The 19125-nt window shown below is 45.9% G+C and overlaps 1 protein-coding gene across 1 annotated transcript in view; it reads right to left on the minus strand.

Moving 5' to 3' along the window:
- osp (myosin phosphatase Rho interacting protein outspread) overlaps positions 1-19125 on the minus strand; it is a 183299-nt gene that overhangs the window by 92360 nt on the left and 71814 nt on the right. Inside the window, exons 3-9 of the mRNA XM_084603580.1 lie at positions 16842-16907; positions 15361-15512; positions 14439-14556; positions 12838-12976; positions 10413-10455; positions 6837-7147; positions 1619-1851 (exon numbers count right to left, since the gene is read on the minus strand). Of these exons, the coding sequence (XP_084459706.1) occupies positions 1619-1851; positions 6837-7147; positions 10413-10455; positions 12838-12976; positions 14439-14556; positions 15361-15512; positions 16842-16907 (1062 nt within the window). The remainder of the gene's footprint in view (positions 1-1618; positions 1852-6836; positions 7148-10412; positions 10456-12837; positions 12977-14438; positions 14557-15360; positions 15513-16841; positions 16908-19125) is intronic.

Here is a 19125-nt window from a genome sequence, read left to right on the forward strand (position 1 = left end):
GTTTTCGAGTTCGGGCTACAGCATAGCAACTGTGCTACCAGCAGGCACCTCGATGTCAACGAGTTCTGCGTAGTGCGCTACTGGAGACAATGATTGCAGTGCCTATATGGACTCGGATCAAGTCTCTGCTCAAGAGTAGAACTGTATGGTCTGCTGTGAGTATTATACCACAAAACGCGAGGAGTGATGATGAGGCTGCGTGCGGTAAATGAAGTGCTTTACTTTCAAGCAGAACTTACCCTTGTTATAAAAGTACAGGGTCGCCATAAGAACGAATTGCTACAGCACTTCATTTACTTCATTATGTTTTGGTTATATTTACAATAACTGACCTAAGAATCCCGATTCGCACCTATTTAAATTTGCTTTTAACACTCCAAAACATTTGCTCGAAAATTTTCCCCACATAATTATCGCACCCCCCAACTTAGCATCAATTTTCCATGAAAAAAAGTGCGAGCATTATACGAGTAAATACGGTATGTTCTAGAACCACCAAGCTATCGCCGCATCTGATTGCCCCTCATGCAGATTGTAACATACTCTCACGCTGTGGTCGCAAGTTATCATCGCCATCAACTTCCATCTCTGTGCAAAAGCTTTCTCATGTTCTGTCCGGTTCAAGTACGTTAAAGCCCTACCATTTTTTATTAATAATCCCTTAAGGGGGAATAAGGGTCTTAAAAACTCTTTCTGTATTTGTCAACCTGTATTGTCGAAACTTATTACGCAAGTGCAGAATAAAATGCTGATATAAAATATGCATTTATGTTTAAAATATCTCATCTCGAGGAGAACATATGGCAAAATAACTATCCTAATTAGGTCACTCCTTACGGGCCATTATGACAATTTCTCGTTAAAAACAGCATCTTTTTGAAGCATGCAGAAATTTGAAAAAGTCCATCACACATCTTCAAGCTTTCTCTTTTTCCTTAATAGTGACATATCAATTAGAATAAATTTTGGCTAATTACTGGCACACTTTTTCATCCTACTCCTTCCACAGCACGACAGCCACATTTCGGTTTCTTCCTGTAGCAGCCACCTTCCAGTTCTGCAATCCTCCCTTTGTGCCATAACCTTTTACTTTCACACTAGTTGTACTCCCATTCCTTCCTGCAGTGCCATCCTCGGGTTGTACAATTCCTGGCCCTCGTCTTAACCGCTCCCTTCCCCAATAGTCAAACTCCAAAGCGGCCATTTCTGGTTCTGCATTTCTCCATACTGTCAAGCCACTAAGCTAACCAACGCCTCTTTCTTCCCTCTCCCCTAAAACAGTGTGTGTGGGGTGCAGGGAAGGGAGAGCAGGGGGATTTCCATCTTCCCACCCTGTGACCTGCTATCCACGGCAGGTTGCAGATGGCAAGAGATGATTCGCCCAGCTACTACCTGCCATGGCTGGCAAACAGCCGGTTATGCCAGTTAAGCAAATGACTACGGCAATCCCGGTGCACAATCCAGGAACAGTGCCTAGGAGCCGTGCTCTAAAATGTGACCATTCCCATAAGACCTCCAGTCACTTTTGGTAACTTGCCACTAGGAAAAATTTCCACGCTAGGGCCCTCGTCTTTTCCAATTCTTGTTTACAGCTAGTACCAGGTATTCAGTCTCTCACCAGGTGCTTCTCATGAGAGCCACCAGGGAGCACCCCATTCCACTGAGGTAGGTCCCGGCAGGGTGGCGAGTGGGGTATGGCACAGCCGCCATCGCCACCATCCCTCCGGCCACTCTCGTCTGATGACCGCCACGATGGCCGACTGTCCTGGTGGAGCAGGTTAGGCGATGGTGGCAGGCTCTTGATGTCATTCTGCCACCGGTCCAGCAGGAGCTGCTGGGCCATGGTCACGTCTGGAATGAAAAAGGAAAAGGGAGAATGACATTCCATCTCCTCGACATGTGATGCCCGCACCTCGTGCTCAAACATCAACCCAACGGGTAAGTTTGGATACACAAAGTATGAAGTGACTGAATTGGACACGCAGGTACACCAAGTCATTGCAGATATATAAACAAGCAAAAAATAATTGGCAGTGGCTTAGCTCTGGTTTTTAACATCACCTTGCTAGCAAGGTGATGTTAAAAATCCTGCAAGGTAGGCTGCAGCAGTATGTGGATCGGGAGCTTCCGGACGTTCAAGCTGGGTTTCGCAAGGGCAGAGGAACTAGAGACCAAATTGCCAACCTTCGCTGGATCATGGAACAAGCAAGAGAGTTCCAGAAACCCATTTACTTCTGCTTTATTGATTATGCGAAAGCGTTTGACTGCGTAGATCACAGCAGATTGTGGCAAGCTCTCCAAGAGATGGGAGTTCCAATTCACCTCATCTGTCTCCTCAGGAACCTTTATGAAGGGCAAGAAGCCACAGTCAGAACTGCGCAAGGTCTTACTGATTGGTTTCCGATTGAGAAAGGGGTGAGGCAAGGCTGCATAGTGTCGCCCTGCCTATTTAACCTATATGCAGAGTGCATCATGAGGAAGGCCGGTCTGGACGAGTCTTCAGCTGGAGTGAAGATTGCTGGAAAACGTATCAACAACCTTAGATATGCGGATGATAGCACTTTAATGGCAGAGAGTGAAGTGGAACTCAAGAGACTTCTGATGCGCGTACAAGAAGAGAGTGAGAAGTTTGGGCTTAAACTGAACATTAAAAAGACGAAGATCATGGCGTCTTGCCCTATCAAGTCCTGGAGCATCAATGGACAAGAAGTGGAAGCTGTGACAGATTTTCTGTTCTTGGGCGCCAAGATTACCTCGGAAGGAGACTGCAGCCATGAAATTAGGAGACGCCTGCTTCTGGGAAAGAGAGCAATGGTTAGCCTTGACCGCCTAGTAAAGAGCAGAGACATTAGTCTGCCAACCAAGATCCGTATAACCCGTGCTATGGTCTTTCCAGTTGTGATGTATGGATGCGAGAGTTGGACTGTGAAAAAGGCTGACCGCCGAAGAATTGACGCGTTTGAATTGTGGTGCTGGCAAAGACTCTTAAGAGTTCCTTGGACTGCCAGAAGATCAAATCAGTCGATATTGTCGACCATAAACCCTGACTGCTCATTGGAGGGTCAAATTCTAAAGTTAAAGCTCAGCTACTTTGGTCATCTGATGAGAAGAGAGGAGTCGCTGGAGAAAGATTTGATGTTGGGAAAGGTTGAGGGTCGCCGGAGAAGGGGTAGGCAGCGAACGCGATGGTTAGATGGCATTCTCGAGGCATTGCAGATGAAGCTATGTGATGTTAAGAAGATAGTGAGAGACCGGAAAGCGTGGCGTGACATGGTCCATAGGGTCACAAAGAGTCGGACACGGACACGACTGAACGCCTGAACTGAACTGAACTAGCTCTGGTTAAGCCTGGTAAATTGCGTTAGCAATGACCGCATGGCTACTTGACCGAAGATAAAGCGCACGGGAAGACAAACACAAGAGAAGAAAACACAGGACAGGTGCAGGACAGGACAGGACAGGCGCATGGCTACGCTTGTGTGGTTCGATAATTTGGCTATAGAGTAACACATGACACACAATAGTTACGACTGTTCTTCCGGCGATTCTTCAGACGAACTGTATAACGGAACCTTTTGCTCCCTCAGACTTAGTCGGCATGTATTACACACCTTAGCATTCTGTACAGTCTCATCGTCCCACTCTGGGTAAGCTAACCGCTGTTCACATTCTTCTGCAGTCTCTAGAGCCCGTCGCAGTCTTCTGGCTTCGGCGCATCGCCGATGCTTCTCCTTGTAAGACCGCATAGCAAATGATTTACCCCGACGCGAACTCCTATTTCTCTCTTTTCACTTTCACTCCTGTTAGCGATCGTCTTTTATTAATGCGCAATTCCTTACCCTGAACGACGGCCATCCGCCCCTTAGACCCTGAGTGGTGCGTCCTGACCGCCGCTTTGGCGCACGTGCCTGGATTTCGACGCGTGCATGCAACATCGGACCTTGCTAGCATCGCATGCGGTGAGAGAGTATGATCCAGGGAATGGCGCGCCGACGGTGGCGCCATCTGGCAGAGCTCGACTGAAGCGATTGCTGTTCAAGGTCAAACACGGCGTCGGCCGGGGATGCGCGACAGCACAAAACCTTGCGCAGTATTGCTATCGCAATAAAAAAAAACCACATACTGTGCACATTCACTGACCTGTGCTTGCTGCCGTCATGCACGCCAAAGCTACCTACCCCCACATCATGTGTAATAGGACATGCAATAGCCTCCCATGCAATATCAACTATAAACCCAAACCGGTCCTTGCCGAGCAACGGCTGTATACCATGTCACACATCAAAAGAGCTATGAAATTTCTCCTTCACGCCTTGTATGAATGAATGCTCTGGTGGTGGTGGCAGCCAAGTTGGCTTGTTTTGACACCAAGTTAACCACAGCACGTTTATATGTGTCAGATATAGAGTTAAACCTGGTTATAACAAAATTGCAAAATGTCCACAATTTTTCGCTACATCTGGGTTTTCATTATATGCAGTTTTCATGTGACGACTCAAAAGGACAATGCAGAACGAAAACCAGATCAAGAATTGGTTGTAAGGGAAGTGTTTACAGTAAATCAAAATTATTCGAGGTTACAGAAGTGGTGAAATGTTCCGTGATCACACTGAGGGCACGGCACGAGTCCAGCAGCAGCCTTTACCATCAGAGATCGCATGGAACAGACAAGCAGGCAGCAGTGGCCCTCAACACCTGCCAATTTGGATTTGTCATACTTCAATAGTTTTATCTGGTTTCATATTCTGTCCCTGTTTTGGAGGCACACAGTCTTGTAACTATGCCACCTATCATTTCACTCACCATGTTTCAGGCACCAGGCTGCCCAGACGTGGCGGCCTGTAGTTAAAATTATCCGTAGAGGAACCGACTCGTGCTCGAACTAACAGGCTTCCTTACACACAGACCTCTACAGGGCATGGCCAAATCAGGCAGTCAGTTTAAATTATCTGAAAATTCGAATTATCGACTTGCAAGTTAACAAGCTTCCACTGCACAATGACAGCTAATAGGGATTTTGGTATGAAAAGGGGTGGAAGTTAGTAAGTGGTTCTTTATTATAATAGAGTAAAATAAAAATAATAAAGGAAGGAAAAGATTTTTGCCTGCCCCGATATCTGCTATCGAAACAAGCTGAAGCACCTGAACTGGGGCGGCGGAAATAACGGGATGGTAAGGAGACAGGTAGGAGAAATCAAAGAGGCGAGCGACAGGGAGAAAGGACAGTTTAGGTTAAAAGGTAAAGGAGTATAATACAATATTGTACATTCCACGGGATGGAAGCAGGCTCGAGCATTTTGGAGCAGCTTTGGGAGCAGTAATAAAGCTATTTTGGAGCAGCTTTGAAGCAACAAAACGAGTTTTAGAGCATTTTAATTATGTTTTGGAGCACTTTTCTAATGTCAAACGCCTTTGATAACTGCCATTTTCTTCTTCTGGACTATAAAATCTACAATCCGATTCCTTTTTATGCACGTTCAACGCCTTTCCAACTTCACACTCATCTCTTACAAGACAAACGAGTGCCGCTCCTGTACTTTTTGCCTACCGTGATATCGCAGAAGACTACAGCACCAACTCGATCGCCTTGTTTATAACATAGAGGAGGTCTGCAAGGGTGAAAGCGGCTCGAGCATTTCAGAACAGCTTTGGGACATCAAAACAGCCAGTTTGGAGCAGTTTTGGAGTAATATTGCATTTTGGAACAGGATGGAGCAGGGAAAGAAGTTTGGAGCAGAATGGAGCAATTGGAGCAACGTTTCCAACCCTGTATGAAATGAATCTGACATTCCCACCTGGAGACGCTCTGAGCACACCCCTCAGCTGCTACAGAATATGAACGAGGGAACTGCCATAATGCCTATGACCACTAAGCACTTCCCTTTCCAGGTGAATAGCATCTCCTCCTGAATGCCTAGCCAACACGCATTACCAACACTGCAACCACCTGCTACATGCTACATCCAACCAGCACTGAGCAGTCGCCCTGTCTTCATAAATATATCTTGTGAGCTGTGGAGAGGTTTTCATAAATGCATTTCTTGTACTCTATTTCTCACGACTTTTCTCATTCTCTGATGATATGAATTTCAGGCAACATTAATACTTTTGCAGCCCTGTGAGGTGAGGCCATCTAGATTTTGCTGCAATTTCTCAAAAGTTTATTCGGCCATGCTCTGGCATGTGGCATGCTGGCTCATGCCCTTATGTCCATGCTCTTGTTCATGCACATAACCACTGCTCTAGTTGTTTGATCAATATTCAAAAGTGACAAAGCACTAGGTTACCCATCGCCAGCAACAGGATTTCCGGGACAGAGCTACCACATGTGCCCAAAGAGGTGACCAGATGGCAAACACGTGTGAGCCACATGGCCACAGAACACCAAACACCCGCTACTGACCGCCTGCTGTCGTTGTAAGCAAATTCAAGTGAATGGGAGTGAATTAAGTACTCCTCTAGGTCTGAGGTCCATTCTTGCAGTAGGCCCAATGCAACGCCACTTCTGTGCACATGACCAAGCTACTAGACTTGTGTGCATGACCATACACATTCACATGACCATACTTATGCCAGCTTCAGATGACAACCACCTTTCCTGCTCCAACTACCATATTTGCACAATTGTAATGCACCTTTGACTGCAACGTGCACCCATTTTTTCAAAGGCACACAAAAAATGTGCACTGCTGGCATAGTTTTATTTTCATACTCAATTCTAGCGCACATGTAATTTTGAGGCAATTTTTCTGGAACAAAGATGCGTGTTAGAATCGAGAAAATACAGTAAAACCCATACAGCGGCCCCAGTAAAACCTGGCCGCTGGAACACTCACTTGTCTTGTTCTCCTTGGTGCCTCCAGCCTTGGTGTGAGGCTCGGCCAGCAGCAGGTAGACAGGGTTGTGAAGGAAGGGACACGGCGGAGGGCTGCCACCCGAACTGCGCGGATGGTCCCGTTCCCCGGCCCACTCGGCGGGAAGCAGCTCGGAGGCACGAGAGGCAGGCACCATCTTGGCCACTCCATCCGAGCGGCTGCGTTGGCTCTTGAGGCCCCGGCTCTCGCGCTTGAGGTAGCGACGGCTGCGGTTCTTGGCGAGGGCATCCGCGTCAGAGTATGCAGACACGCTGCTCCCGCCACTCCCACCACTGCAGCAGCATTCGAGAACTTCTCAGAATTGTTGCGCACTTTGGGCCAAAAAGAAAAACACTTAAAGCCCCTAGTACAGTGTGAATCTGGGCTGTTTGGTAAAACATAGCGAATACAAAGCGCTGAACACAGGAACAAGAACACAGACAGTCTTCAGCACATTTGTGTTTGTTTCACTGCTGCTCACTAAAGCAGTTATTTGCAGGGGCTTCTGAGATCATCTATGTGGCTGTTTCAATTTCAACACAAACTCAAGCATCCCTCATTCCAGCAATGGGCCTCCTTTTCAGGCCTGTAAGGAAACATGAAAGAAACTGCTGAGTGAAAGCACCTGCCACAAGGCCGACACGTTCAACAGGAACACCTAAGCCAGGTTGCAATGAACTAAAATAGACAGTGTAGTGGGGTGGGGGGAGACTCGCAACATCTCCTCAGCGGCATCAGTGGCCCGCTTTCAAGAGCCTCTGATGGCAGCATCACCAGATGTGGATGCACCACCCTACCATTCGAGCGTTTCCGAGCCGTTTCACTTTTTGCGCTAAAGCACTGTTTTGGGCGCTCCCAGTGAGAACAAGAAAAATAATTTTCTCACCACCTGCAGCAAACACGTTCCCCCGAGTGCTGCTGGCTGTTCAACCACCAGGCACATCATACAACATAAGGTTAAAATTGTGTCTGCAAGCAAACGCAGCCAAATCACAGCGATGCATCCAAGAGCGGCCAACTGTAGTGCCACCACTGTAGTCCCCAGTGGTGAGGATCATGCGTCCAGTGCACAATCCCGCCCGCACGCAGGGGTTTTCCCAATGCCTAAACCAAGTTTTGCACTGAAGCAATTTCAAATCATCCACGGATATATGGAAAGAAGAAACTGAAAAAAACATCAGCAATGACACAGCCGCTACCAACAGGCCCTGTTTCTACTTCTGCAAGCCAACACTAAGGGCTTTTTTCAACTTTGACAACTGACCACACATGCCATCATCATCAGCCGGACTATACCCACTGCAGGACAAAAGCCTCTACCATATTGCTCCAATTAACCCGGTCCTGTGCTAGCTGCATCCACTTTACCCCTCCGAACTTCTTAACCTCATCCGCCCATCTAACTTTCTGCCGCCCCCCGCTACGGTTTCATTTCCTTGCAATCCAATTGGTTACTCTTGGCGACCATTGGATATCCTCTCTTCACACTACATGCCTTGCCCATGGCCATTTCTCCTTCTTGATTTCCGCTAGAATGTCATTAACTCAAGTTGTTTCTCTGACCCACTCTGCATGCTTCTTATCTTACCCTTAACATTACACCTACCATTTTCGTCCCTTAGCCCTCTGTGTCACCCTCAACTTACGTAGAACCCTTTTCATTAGCCTCCATGTTTCGGCCCCATAGGTGAGTACTGGTAGGAGGCAACTCTTATACACTTTCCTCTTGAGTGATACCGGTAAGCTGCTAGTCATAATCTGCACTTGCCAGATTATGACTAGCGCATTATCCCAATCTCATTCTCTCAGTTATTATCTCTTAGTTATCTCTTAGGATCTGCAGTTACTACCTGTGCTAAGTAGACATATTTGGCGATCACTTCAAGTGCTTCACTACCTATTGCATAGTAAACTGCAGTTCCAATTACAGTCGCCGACCGATTTTTCGGAACCTCAAGGGGCCGAGATAGCATCCCAAAAATCAGGCAGTTCGAAAAAACAAATTCACGCAAAAAAAGTCACTTTATTTAGCGAGCGGCTTGAAAAAGTGGTCAATATGCCTTTGCGGGGAGCTACGTTGCCGTACAAGTAAGTCGGCTTGCAAGTCGGCAAGGGTGACATTCTTTCTGTACACAGCCGAAAGCACCATCAGAGCTCGGGTTAGTTCGCTGCTAGTTGGCAGCACAATCTCTGGCTCCTCACTGTCAGAGCCCGAGTCATCACTTTCAAGCACCTGGCGAACAATTTCGTCGTCGGTGAGTTCAGCGCAGAGCTCGTTGTCAGCATTAGCAAACTGCTCCAGTGTCACTTCCAGCAGAACGGCTCCTGCAGCGCGCAAGCGCTCAATGAGGTCAGCAGATGAAGACTGCTGATGGGATTCACTGCCGCTATCATCGGATGACGACAGCACTTCATCTCTGATCGCGAAACCAGCGTAGCATGGTGGAAGCAATTCTGCAATGTCTCCTCAGTCACCGCCTTCCATGTATCGGAAAGCATGCCTAGTGTAAACAGCAAGTCGACACTAGGTGTTGCCGCTGTCCACGCATAACACCATGCGACTAAGCACACGTGACTGATAGAGGTGCTTGAGTGTCCGGATAACGCCCGGCATTAGTGTACGGTATCTGACGCGGCGATGTAAACAGCACAACACACAACACGTGAATGGCGACCGCGGTGACTGACGACTGTGCATGATGGCAGCACGGCAGAGCTGGCACCAGTGGGATGGTGCAGCAAGTGGTGCCTCCTATCGAGGCTATACATGGTACTGCGAGGTTCCAACGACATTGTGAGCTGACGATATGACACGTGGGTTCGAGGTTGCAGAAAACCAAAATGGCAGTGGCCAGAAAAGCAAGATGGCACTGGCATTTGCATTTTCGGTAGTTCTTGAGTCGTGAATCGAAAGAAAAAGTCCGAATGAGAAGGATTTCAAACCTCCAAAATTTTGATCGGTGTTATACATTGACTCTATGGAGTGTGTTGCGTTGCCATGGCAAAGTCCAGATTTTCAGGCAGGTCCGGAAAATTGGGCGTCCGAAATATCGACCGGCGACAGTATTTACTAAGAAAGCTCTTGGCTACAAGCCATCTTAAAGTGGACATAGTGGATTGCACTCAAACACTGACCGAAACAAATTTCAGCATTTCTATACCAAGTGTGCACAGAGCGCATGGTACCCTATCTGAAAACCACCCAAAGTGGATACTGTCTGAACACTAAAAGTCTTCTTATTTCAAGGATCTGTCTGTGACACAAATGTACAAAAAAAAAGGTGAGAGAGAAAAAGTGCATGACCTGATACTGACAAAGCTACAGGGCAATCGGCAAAGATTAAAATGTCCCAAGCTTATCCTCCCCAGCTGCAACAGCTTATATTCCATTTGTGCACCAACTCACACACATAATGCACACAACACTGAACCGCACAAATGCACTCTGTACAGTCAAAGCAGAGGGAACAGCTTGTACTTATTAGGTGTACCTTTACTGAGAACATTGCAAGCAACTGGTGAAGTGAGATCCGTTCCTAAAACAATAAACGTGCTCACCTGTCAAGCCTGCACAGCGGCACTCCATTGTGGGGGACGTGCACTGCACAGAAAAGAATGCAAACATAAATACAAGACACATACACTTCATTACAACAATACATTCAATTACTCTTTGAACAGTGCTACCGGTTCTAATCCAGCATCACAGGAAAGCTTGAAGGTCACCATGGTCACGAAACTGAGTACACAGTTTCGTAACCATGGTTACCATGGTGACCATGGGGCTTAATAAAGTATACACAATTTTCAAAACAATTGAGACGATGTTTAAGCTTTGCCTTAAGAGTTAAACACAAGAGTATGTGCATTCATAGTCTCACTTCTAATGCTCGTACTAGTTATCCCACTTTCGCTTCAATCATCTAGCTACCTCACACCAAGCATTCTTCTTCGCCAGAATTCTCGGCATCCATCTTGCGAAGTCTCACTGATAGTCGCGTACCACCATCACGACAAGTCGCACCCTCAAACGAAGCCACTACACTATTACAAGCATCTGGTACAATGTCAGATGATAATGCTGCACTAGTACCAGCCACAGGTTCCATCCTCAGCGACTTGTTCAAACTCAGCACCACACGCATGAGATTATTCATCTACACCACATTGCTTTCATTCACAAATCACCAGTCACTGCACACTAACCAATCAGTCAACCAATCAATCACACTGTCAATCACCGCCTAATCAATGAACCAACACTATACATATATATATATATCATATCGCTAAATTACTAAATGACTTTAGGCAATAAATGGTGTTGACAAATTTGGAGAGCACCTTCCGAATCCCCGTTTATTTGCGACAAGCAAAGTCTCAAATGTACCTTTCCCTCTAACTCAAAGAAGGTCCTCGAAATACACACACGCTCACAAACATAACGTGACTAGCGTATTCGCGCTCCAACCGTGGTTTCAGTGAAATATACATTTAGATGCACTCCACACACGGCGTCCATTATTTTGCGGCATGTTTTCGACTACAGACATGCAGTCTGCACTACTGCCATCTATCTAGGGAAAGGCGTATCAGGTCAGTGCCGGTGGCCGCCACCACTGAGGAGTTGGCACCATCCAAATGTTTTCCCCGGCAGGATTTTGACTCGAAAGCTCCCTCGGCAACTTGCGCGCAGCAGCGGCTTTTCGGCACAACGAGAGCGTTATGCTTCGCATAACAAGTGTGGCTTGACTGAAGATGAAGCGCACGGGAAGACGCACACAAGAGAAGAAGACACAGGACACGCGCTGTGCGCTTCATCTTCAGTCAAATTACAATGCACCATCTAGCCCAACTTCAAGTTTTGTTAAACAAGTGTGGCCAACATGGCAAGCGAAGGTTAAGGGCCCTGACGGCAAGCTTGTGCCTACCGCTCAGGCGCACCTGCCATTTATTCACACACTCCCATCCTCCAAGAGCCACGCACTGTCATGCACCATTCCACCGGAATGTAGCAACGCCAACTAACCTAGTCAAAAGTGTTGCTGCAAAACATCACTGCACGTGGTAACAAACACAAGAACATATGCTACTCTGGACAAGTAAGAAGCTCCAATCTAAGCATTACAACACTGTGAAGCTCTGCTCAGCCCTGAAGCTACAGAAGTCACAAGTTGTCTGCGTCCAAGATTGGGAACCAATTGACTAGGGACCCAAGTTTCATCATTCCCTACTCAATTGCAGCACAAAAAAATTTAACCAATGCAAAATGCTCAGAAGTGACATGCCCAAACTTGACATGTTACGTCAGCTGTCTGTAGCAAAGCTATTAGATAAAAATAAAAAAGCACCCTCGCCCTCATCCCACTTGGTGGGAACAATATGAGGGGCACGTTCCAATTGTTCAATCCAACGACATCACTGCTAATCAGCATGTGAGGCAAACATTAACCACAACTTACTGCAGATAGGGTGCAATATAGTTAGCTCAAAAGATGTCCCACACGCATCTATGATTGTGAAAATTAACAAGTGGCAAAGATTCATTGCCACTTTGGAAGATAGTGAGAGACCGGAAAGCGTGGCGTGACATAGTCCATAGGGTCACGAAGAGTCGGACACGACTGAACGCCTGAACTGAACTGAAAGATTCATTTACAAAGTGGGCCAAGTACACTCTGCCCCTGGTCAGTGGAACACTGGCAAGGGTGCTGTGCAAGCGTCCACACTATGCCTCACAGCTTGCTCTGATCAAAGAAAATGCTACAGGTCCCAAAGCTGCAGCCTTAGACTAGTAGCTTTGGCTGAGACCAAGTCACAAAATGTGCAAGTATTATTTCGCTCTCTGAGCAAGTCCTCCTGAAAGCAATGCAGGGACGACGCTCAAGTCCTGACAGGAATTCAAAGCTGATCATCACACACTTGCAGAAAACAAAGAAATGCTCCCACAATGTTCCTCAACAGAGACCAAAGAGCGCCATACCTTCACGGTTGTTTGTTGAGACTGAGTTGGTGGTGCCATTGGTGCGGTGTTCGAGAGGCTGCTGCGCAGGCTGCGTCGTCTCGACAGTGCCATTGCGATACGGTTCCCTGTTTCCCAGTCCACGGTCTTCATACTGGTTCTGGCACCGAAACACAAAGAGCTCATCATTAGGAAAGCACACTTCAGTGTTTAGCTGCATTAACAAATTACGCAGATGTGCTTCGTTCATTTTTTTTTGCCATCGAAAAACACCTGGCATGCTTCCTCTCACCTACTCTGCACAGTATGCTATATGCATAAAAAATGCTCAATCTTCTTTTCATAACTAACCATAACAGTACACAATGTGCTGTTTGTGCATTGCACCACGCAGCCATATGCACTATACCGTGAAAAGAGATGCAAAAAAGAGAAAAGAGACGAAAGTAGTGTAGTGAGGTTGAGCAAGACTGAAAATCAACAAGCTCACTTTTCACACAGATGGCACTAAGACCCCTGCTTCACTGTTACCTCTGCAAGCCTGCGCTTGACAAAGCACATGTGCGCTATGGGCACTAGAGGCACAGGAAAAAAATTTGACAACTGAAATGTCTTCATTTCAAAATGAAGAGGCCAGAGTCCAAACTGAAATGCTTTCCCACTCATCAGCAACTCCCTTGCCCTGCTGCACAATGTAGAGCGAGGAGACTCGTTCACGGATGCTAAGCGAAAGAGACCAACTACCTGCCTATAGAGAAATGCTTCTGGAAGGTCTCTACAGCAGGGGTACCACATTTACCTTGCCATGCAGGTCGTAGTGCCCCATAAGCCACTATTAGGTAACAGGAGAAAAGGAACACATGAAAGGGTGAGGGGCAGCACAGCCCTCATGCTATCTATCCATGACCACTTCCTGCAATTTCTCTTCCGTCTTAGATGTAGCCAACATCATATAGTGACTCAGAGCTACAGATGTGGCGGAGATCACTACCCCTCTATTTATCTGCGCGTCAAATCACCGCCTTGCAAGTAAGACATGGCTAATAACCAGGCAGTGTGGTCGGCAATGAAAAGGTGAAGTCATCCAAATGGCAGCTCCATTACAAAGGCTTCATTAAGATCAGAGGACCACAGGAGAAAATATTCTGCCCGTGGGCTGCATAGCATTTGACACACCTGCCCTAAAATGCCTCGATGAACTCTGGTAATGCTCCAGGAGTGTCCTTGGTCTCTAAAGCATCTCAGGAGTGCATCTGGTAGTATCTCCAGTAGTCTCCCCAAGTAGCATCCAAAGAGTATTCACAGTGTCTACAGTATGCTTGCTAGGTTGGTAGTGTCTCTCACATTCTCTCTAGTAGTGTCCCTGGAGTGATAAGAGTGTGCTCCCAGTAGTGCCTACAAAGTGCCATTTTGTCTCTGGAGTGTATCTGGTAGAATGCAGTTCCTTTAAAGTGTCTCTGACAGTTCCTGGGAGCAAATGTGTGGCGGCAAGCGTGCATTTTCAGGCAATGCCATGGATGTTTATCTATACTCTGAATAAAGGCAGTAATTAACTGCTCTTTGGCACTTTTCCATGCACATGCAAACTGGGAACAGCGAGCGTACAACAGTGCGGCTGTTACCTGGCAGGAGAGGATGTTGACAGGTGGCGCGGACTTTGCGAGTGCCAGGTTGCAGGCATTGTGCTTGTTCTTGCTCCGCACCATGTTGCTCGGAAACTGGGATAGCACGTCAAACCACCTGCGCAGGATCAGGTAAGGTCAACCCAGGGCAGCCATGGGCAACCACAAATTGCTGGTTAACACTGCTCACTAAGTACACTTAAGTGCAAGAGCATTTTGTTTTTTGGAAAGTGGCCTGAGCTTCAGGTGGTAGTGTACATTAGAAGATTTCAGTTAAAGAAATTTACGGAGCCTACAGTTCAGGCTTATTCTTGCCCACATAACAAACGCAGACAATGTTCTGGAGATTCCTGTGTTTGGAAGGGAATTTAAAGCTGTAGCTAGCCTGGACCATCGTGCAGGAACATTACGAGGTGATCCTGCAAGGCAGGCCAAAAATGAGTAAGCCTACCCAGCCTAACAACAAATGAGTGTTTCCATCCAGTGTCAATAGTTAGCACTCTAAGTGAGAGCAGAAACGACGTTGCTTATTTGTGCAGCACATGGAAGTACTGCCCATCGATGAGATGAATTTGCTTCCTCACAGCTTCTAAGAAGATGGCACCTTACGATTTCATCCATGTGAATGCAGCACGGATCTCACACTAATTTTTTCGTAAAACTGATGGCAAAGATTGATCTGCAAGTAAAATGTGGGCACAAAAAAGCCCAAAACACACAAGCGGGACTATTTTGTACTTGTCTGAACAAATGGGCTAGCCTCTGCAGAAACTCGTCCCTTCAAGACTTCCCTTGGATTACAGCCACCATTACGCGGACCTAAGAAAAAAAAAAAAAAAGAACCCTAAAACATGAACAATGTCGTGATGCTTCCTGCTGTAAATTAAACTCAGCGAAGCAGGCGTGGTGTGCAGGCACGTACCACTTGCTGTCATCGCGACCCGTGCCCTTGACGAAGTGGACCTTGTCCGGAGTGGTGATGGCTATGGAGAACTGGTTCCCGGTGAGCTCCTCAGCATTAGTCACAGCCACCACTTTGGTCATGTCAATCACCGCCTGCGGGATTGTATTCGGCTGAAACGAGACAGGAAAAGCACATCAGGGGTAATATCAACTGTGCACGCAAACGGCTAGCTAGACTGATTGATGCATTTACTGATTTACCGACCGCTTGATGGACTGAACAGAGAATTTTTACAAGCAAAACCAACAATACCACCTATGCTGCATACCACAATGGAAGCTAATGTACTAGTTTTGACAATCTGGGGTTCATTAAAGGGGAGCTGCACCGGTTTTAGATTTCGAATAGTTTCGAGCAGTTGAATGACTATGGCTTTCACTTAATGCATGCGAAATATCTTGGTGCTAGCATTTGAAACAATGGCGGTATTAGCGATTAAAACCCAAAACGGCTATCAGGCTTCACCGCACTGCACAGTGACAGGTGGGAGATGCACGATGACGTCATTTACGGTAACGGTACGTTTTCTGCATTTTTCCACTTGGTTTGAATAAATAAAAAGAAGGCTTCCGAAAACAAAGCCCCAGAATGTTGATTAGCACCGTCAGAAAAGGTGCAGCAGGACCTTGGCGAAGGCAACGAACATCAGATATACTACCGTCCATGAAGTCATCACCGAGCTTCTCCGCAAAACTTCAGTGCTCTGAAGAGAAGCTCGAGGTTTAATCGTCGATTACGCCATCAGTTTGAGTGTTAGCGCAAAAACCCTTCTCATGCATTACCTACAGCCTATGTAGATTTAAATCCTTGAATATCGCGAAATTCTCAAAAAGTGATGCAGCTGCTCTTTAACTTGCACCCACACTATGGTGAACAGCTAATTTTGCAAAAAAAAAGAAAATTATAATTAAGCTTTCACTAGAAAACATTCATGACGAGCTCTACTTATACTGCTGCAAAATCAGGAAATGACTATGTCTGGTGAAAGTTAATTCCTGCGATATAAACAAATTATTTTTCATTAGTAAAATTATCTACAGAAACACAAGGGGACCAATATCAGCAACAAAATCTCATGCCACAAGCTACCAGCAACAAGAACAATTAAACTACAAATAGCTGATTGCACTGATTATAAGGCCAAGGATACCATCAGAGGTACTATGCAGCAGCACCAGACAGTCAATGACCAGTAACACACCAATTACTTATACAGAATCAGCTGTTATAGCCAAAGCTGCCTTGAAAATTTTGTGGGTGTCATTTATATAGAATGACATCAAAGCAAAATTTCATATGACCAATCAATGTCACATGACCCATCAGTGGCATATTTATGGGTCACATGATTGAGAATATGTTTTTTCATTCATTCTTGCACTCATATAACGCCTCCTCATATGGCCCTCCAACGTTAGCCTTTTAGAAAGTGCACTCACGTGCTCATCCACAGAATAGGTCAGCTCTCCATCATCGTAGAGGACGAACCAGCGCCTCTGCCATCGCTGGAAAAAAGATTAAAAAATGGTTTGGTGCATTTTACTTTCGCTGCCTAGCTTTAGCTCTAGGAAGTTAGTAAACCCTGTACTCAAAAACAAGCAATGGAAGGAACAACACTGGCCCAGAACTGAAAAGTGTGCACTGTAAATACGAAAGAGTGATTGAATGCCCCAAGCAGAAGCAGAAACACTGCTTGCAATAATCCGGTGCCAGTGCAGTCATTAGCAGGAAAAACTGGGAAAAGCATAGCCAAGACAAAAATCCACAAAATATACACCTACGCAACATCTAAGGTCATCTACAAAATAGCTCTTTCTTTGCAAAGCCAGACACTGCTCCAATTTTAAATGAACACTGAGAATAAATATATTGGCCGTGTCAAGCTGCCATGAGCTAATAACAAAACCATTTTCACTGAAAATGAAGGTTTAATACAGGGAAGAGGAAAATGACACACAGGTGCCACCCTCCTTGGTTGATATCCCAAGTGAAATGTGTGCACCAGAGCTGGTTTTCTCCTACGGCTATGTTACACTGGCATTCACTTCAAAATGGTGTTCAACACATCCTTTCTGGCAAGAACATATAAGTTTGAGTCAAGCGGTGGGATGATTTTGCTCAGTTCCCATTGCAAGCATCAGTGAATGTAACGGCTGGCAGGCGGCTGTCATAGGAACTCCCCACCCCCTCAACAACAACAAAATAATGCTTTTGTAAAACTGATACAGACTAATAATAACTAAGAATGACCCAACAAAAAGCACAGCAAAGTTACTCAGGAGTTCCCTCTATAAAGTTATCAATGAACCTTATATCAGCAAAAGAGATACATGACAAAATATACAAAAAACTTCAAGAGGAGTTAAGAAGAGAAGCAATTAGAAGCAAGGAGAAGGCCTAATTCTAACATACTGCCATCACATTATGATTAACAAAAGTCTCCTCCCACCCTATATCTTTTTCATTTCAAATCTAATTTTCTCAGCAATGGATATATGTTTTGCTCCAGGACAGACATCAACATAAAAGAGAAACTAGCATCAATAATGGGGCCAAAGAATTATGGGGGACACTTAACAGTATGACACCTTTAACGGTACGATGCAACAGCTTTAAATACAGCATTAAATTTTAGGCGACCTACTTTTGTACTGTAAAGAAAGCTGGCGTTCCTAAGTTGCCTAAAATTGCATCGTTTCTTGTTCAAAGTCAGCAGCAAGCACATTTTTTCCTCAATTTCTTTTTCTTGAACTGGTAAACATGGTGGGGGCATTTCAAACTACTGCTTCTCAGACGCCATAACGTCACCTGTTTCCCAGCCTCTGTGCCCAAGCCGACCACTCGACCATCTGCCTCTTAAGGCAGGCACACCTGGGAGTGCTGTAACTTTCTGTAGTCGCTTGTGACCTTGAATCTGACCCAAGCAGATGCCCGACCAGCAAGCGGGGAAGCGGCCCCTTTTTGTGTTTGAGTAAACAGTGCATAGGCACTCTTTACTCAAAGTTTTGATATTAGAATGATGCGTGAAAAGGGCATATGTCATACACTTCCAAAAAGTGCCAAGCACCTAAGAATATGGATCTGTGTTTGGCAGCTTCAGAGAAAAATCTCCAAATTTCATTTTAGTCATGACCATTTTGTTCATAGTAACTGCAAAGCAAGCATCGTTGAGCTACTAATCTTCAGTGTGTGACTCACAGTGGTTCAAACCTTGTGCGTTACCCACATATCCCGAAAAGCATGACAAACGACTTCGCAAAGAGGGTAACTGGAATAGTGCAGGGCCAGTAATAGTAGTTTTTGCTGGCCATTGGTCTGCCCTCCATAGGACTCAATGTAAACTCATACTGCTTACTATGCGGTCACGCGAAGCAAAATACCGGTCATAATGCAGTTTTGAAATCAGCTTGGTGAAATCACAGAACAGCAAGTGCACTCCCCTGCAATGCATATGTCGACACGTGTTTAGGGCGCATGTGTCGCCCATTTCCTCTCGTTCAGTCTCCCCGCATTGCTCCCGTTACTCTTTTCGATTTCGCGGGCAGCCAAAACAATACACCAGACACTAAATGAGGATTTCTCTGACAGCCTCACCACAAATCTTGCTTTCCAACCAAAAGGTCTTGGAACGCCTTCAATTCTTTTTGGGAAACAAAAAGCCAAGGATACTTTCGCATACCGCTAACGTGCTATGGTAAAGCGTCCTTGCAGAGGTTATCACAA

This window comes from Amblyomma maculatum, chromosome 5 (genome assembly GCF_055883805.1).
Source record: "Amblyomma maculatum isolate TAMU_Amacu chromosome 5, ASM5588380v1, whole genome shotgun sequence".
Classification (NCBI taxonomy): Eukaryota; Metazoa; Arthropoda; class Arachnida; order Ixodida; family Ixodidae; genus Amblyomma; species Amblyomma maculatum.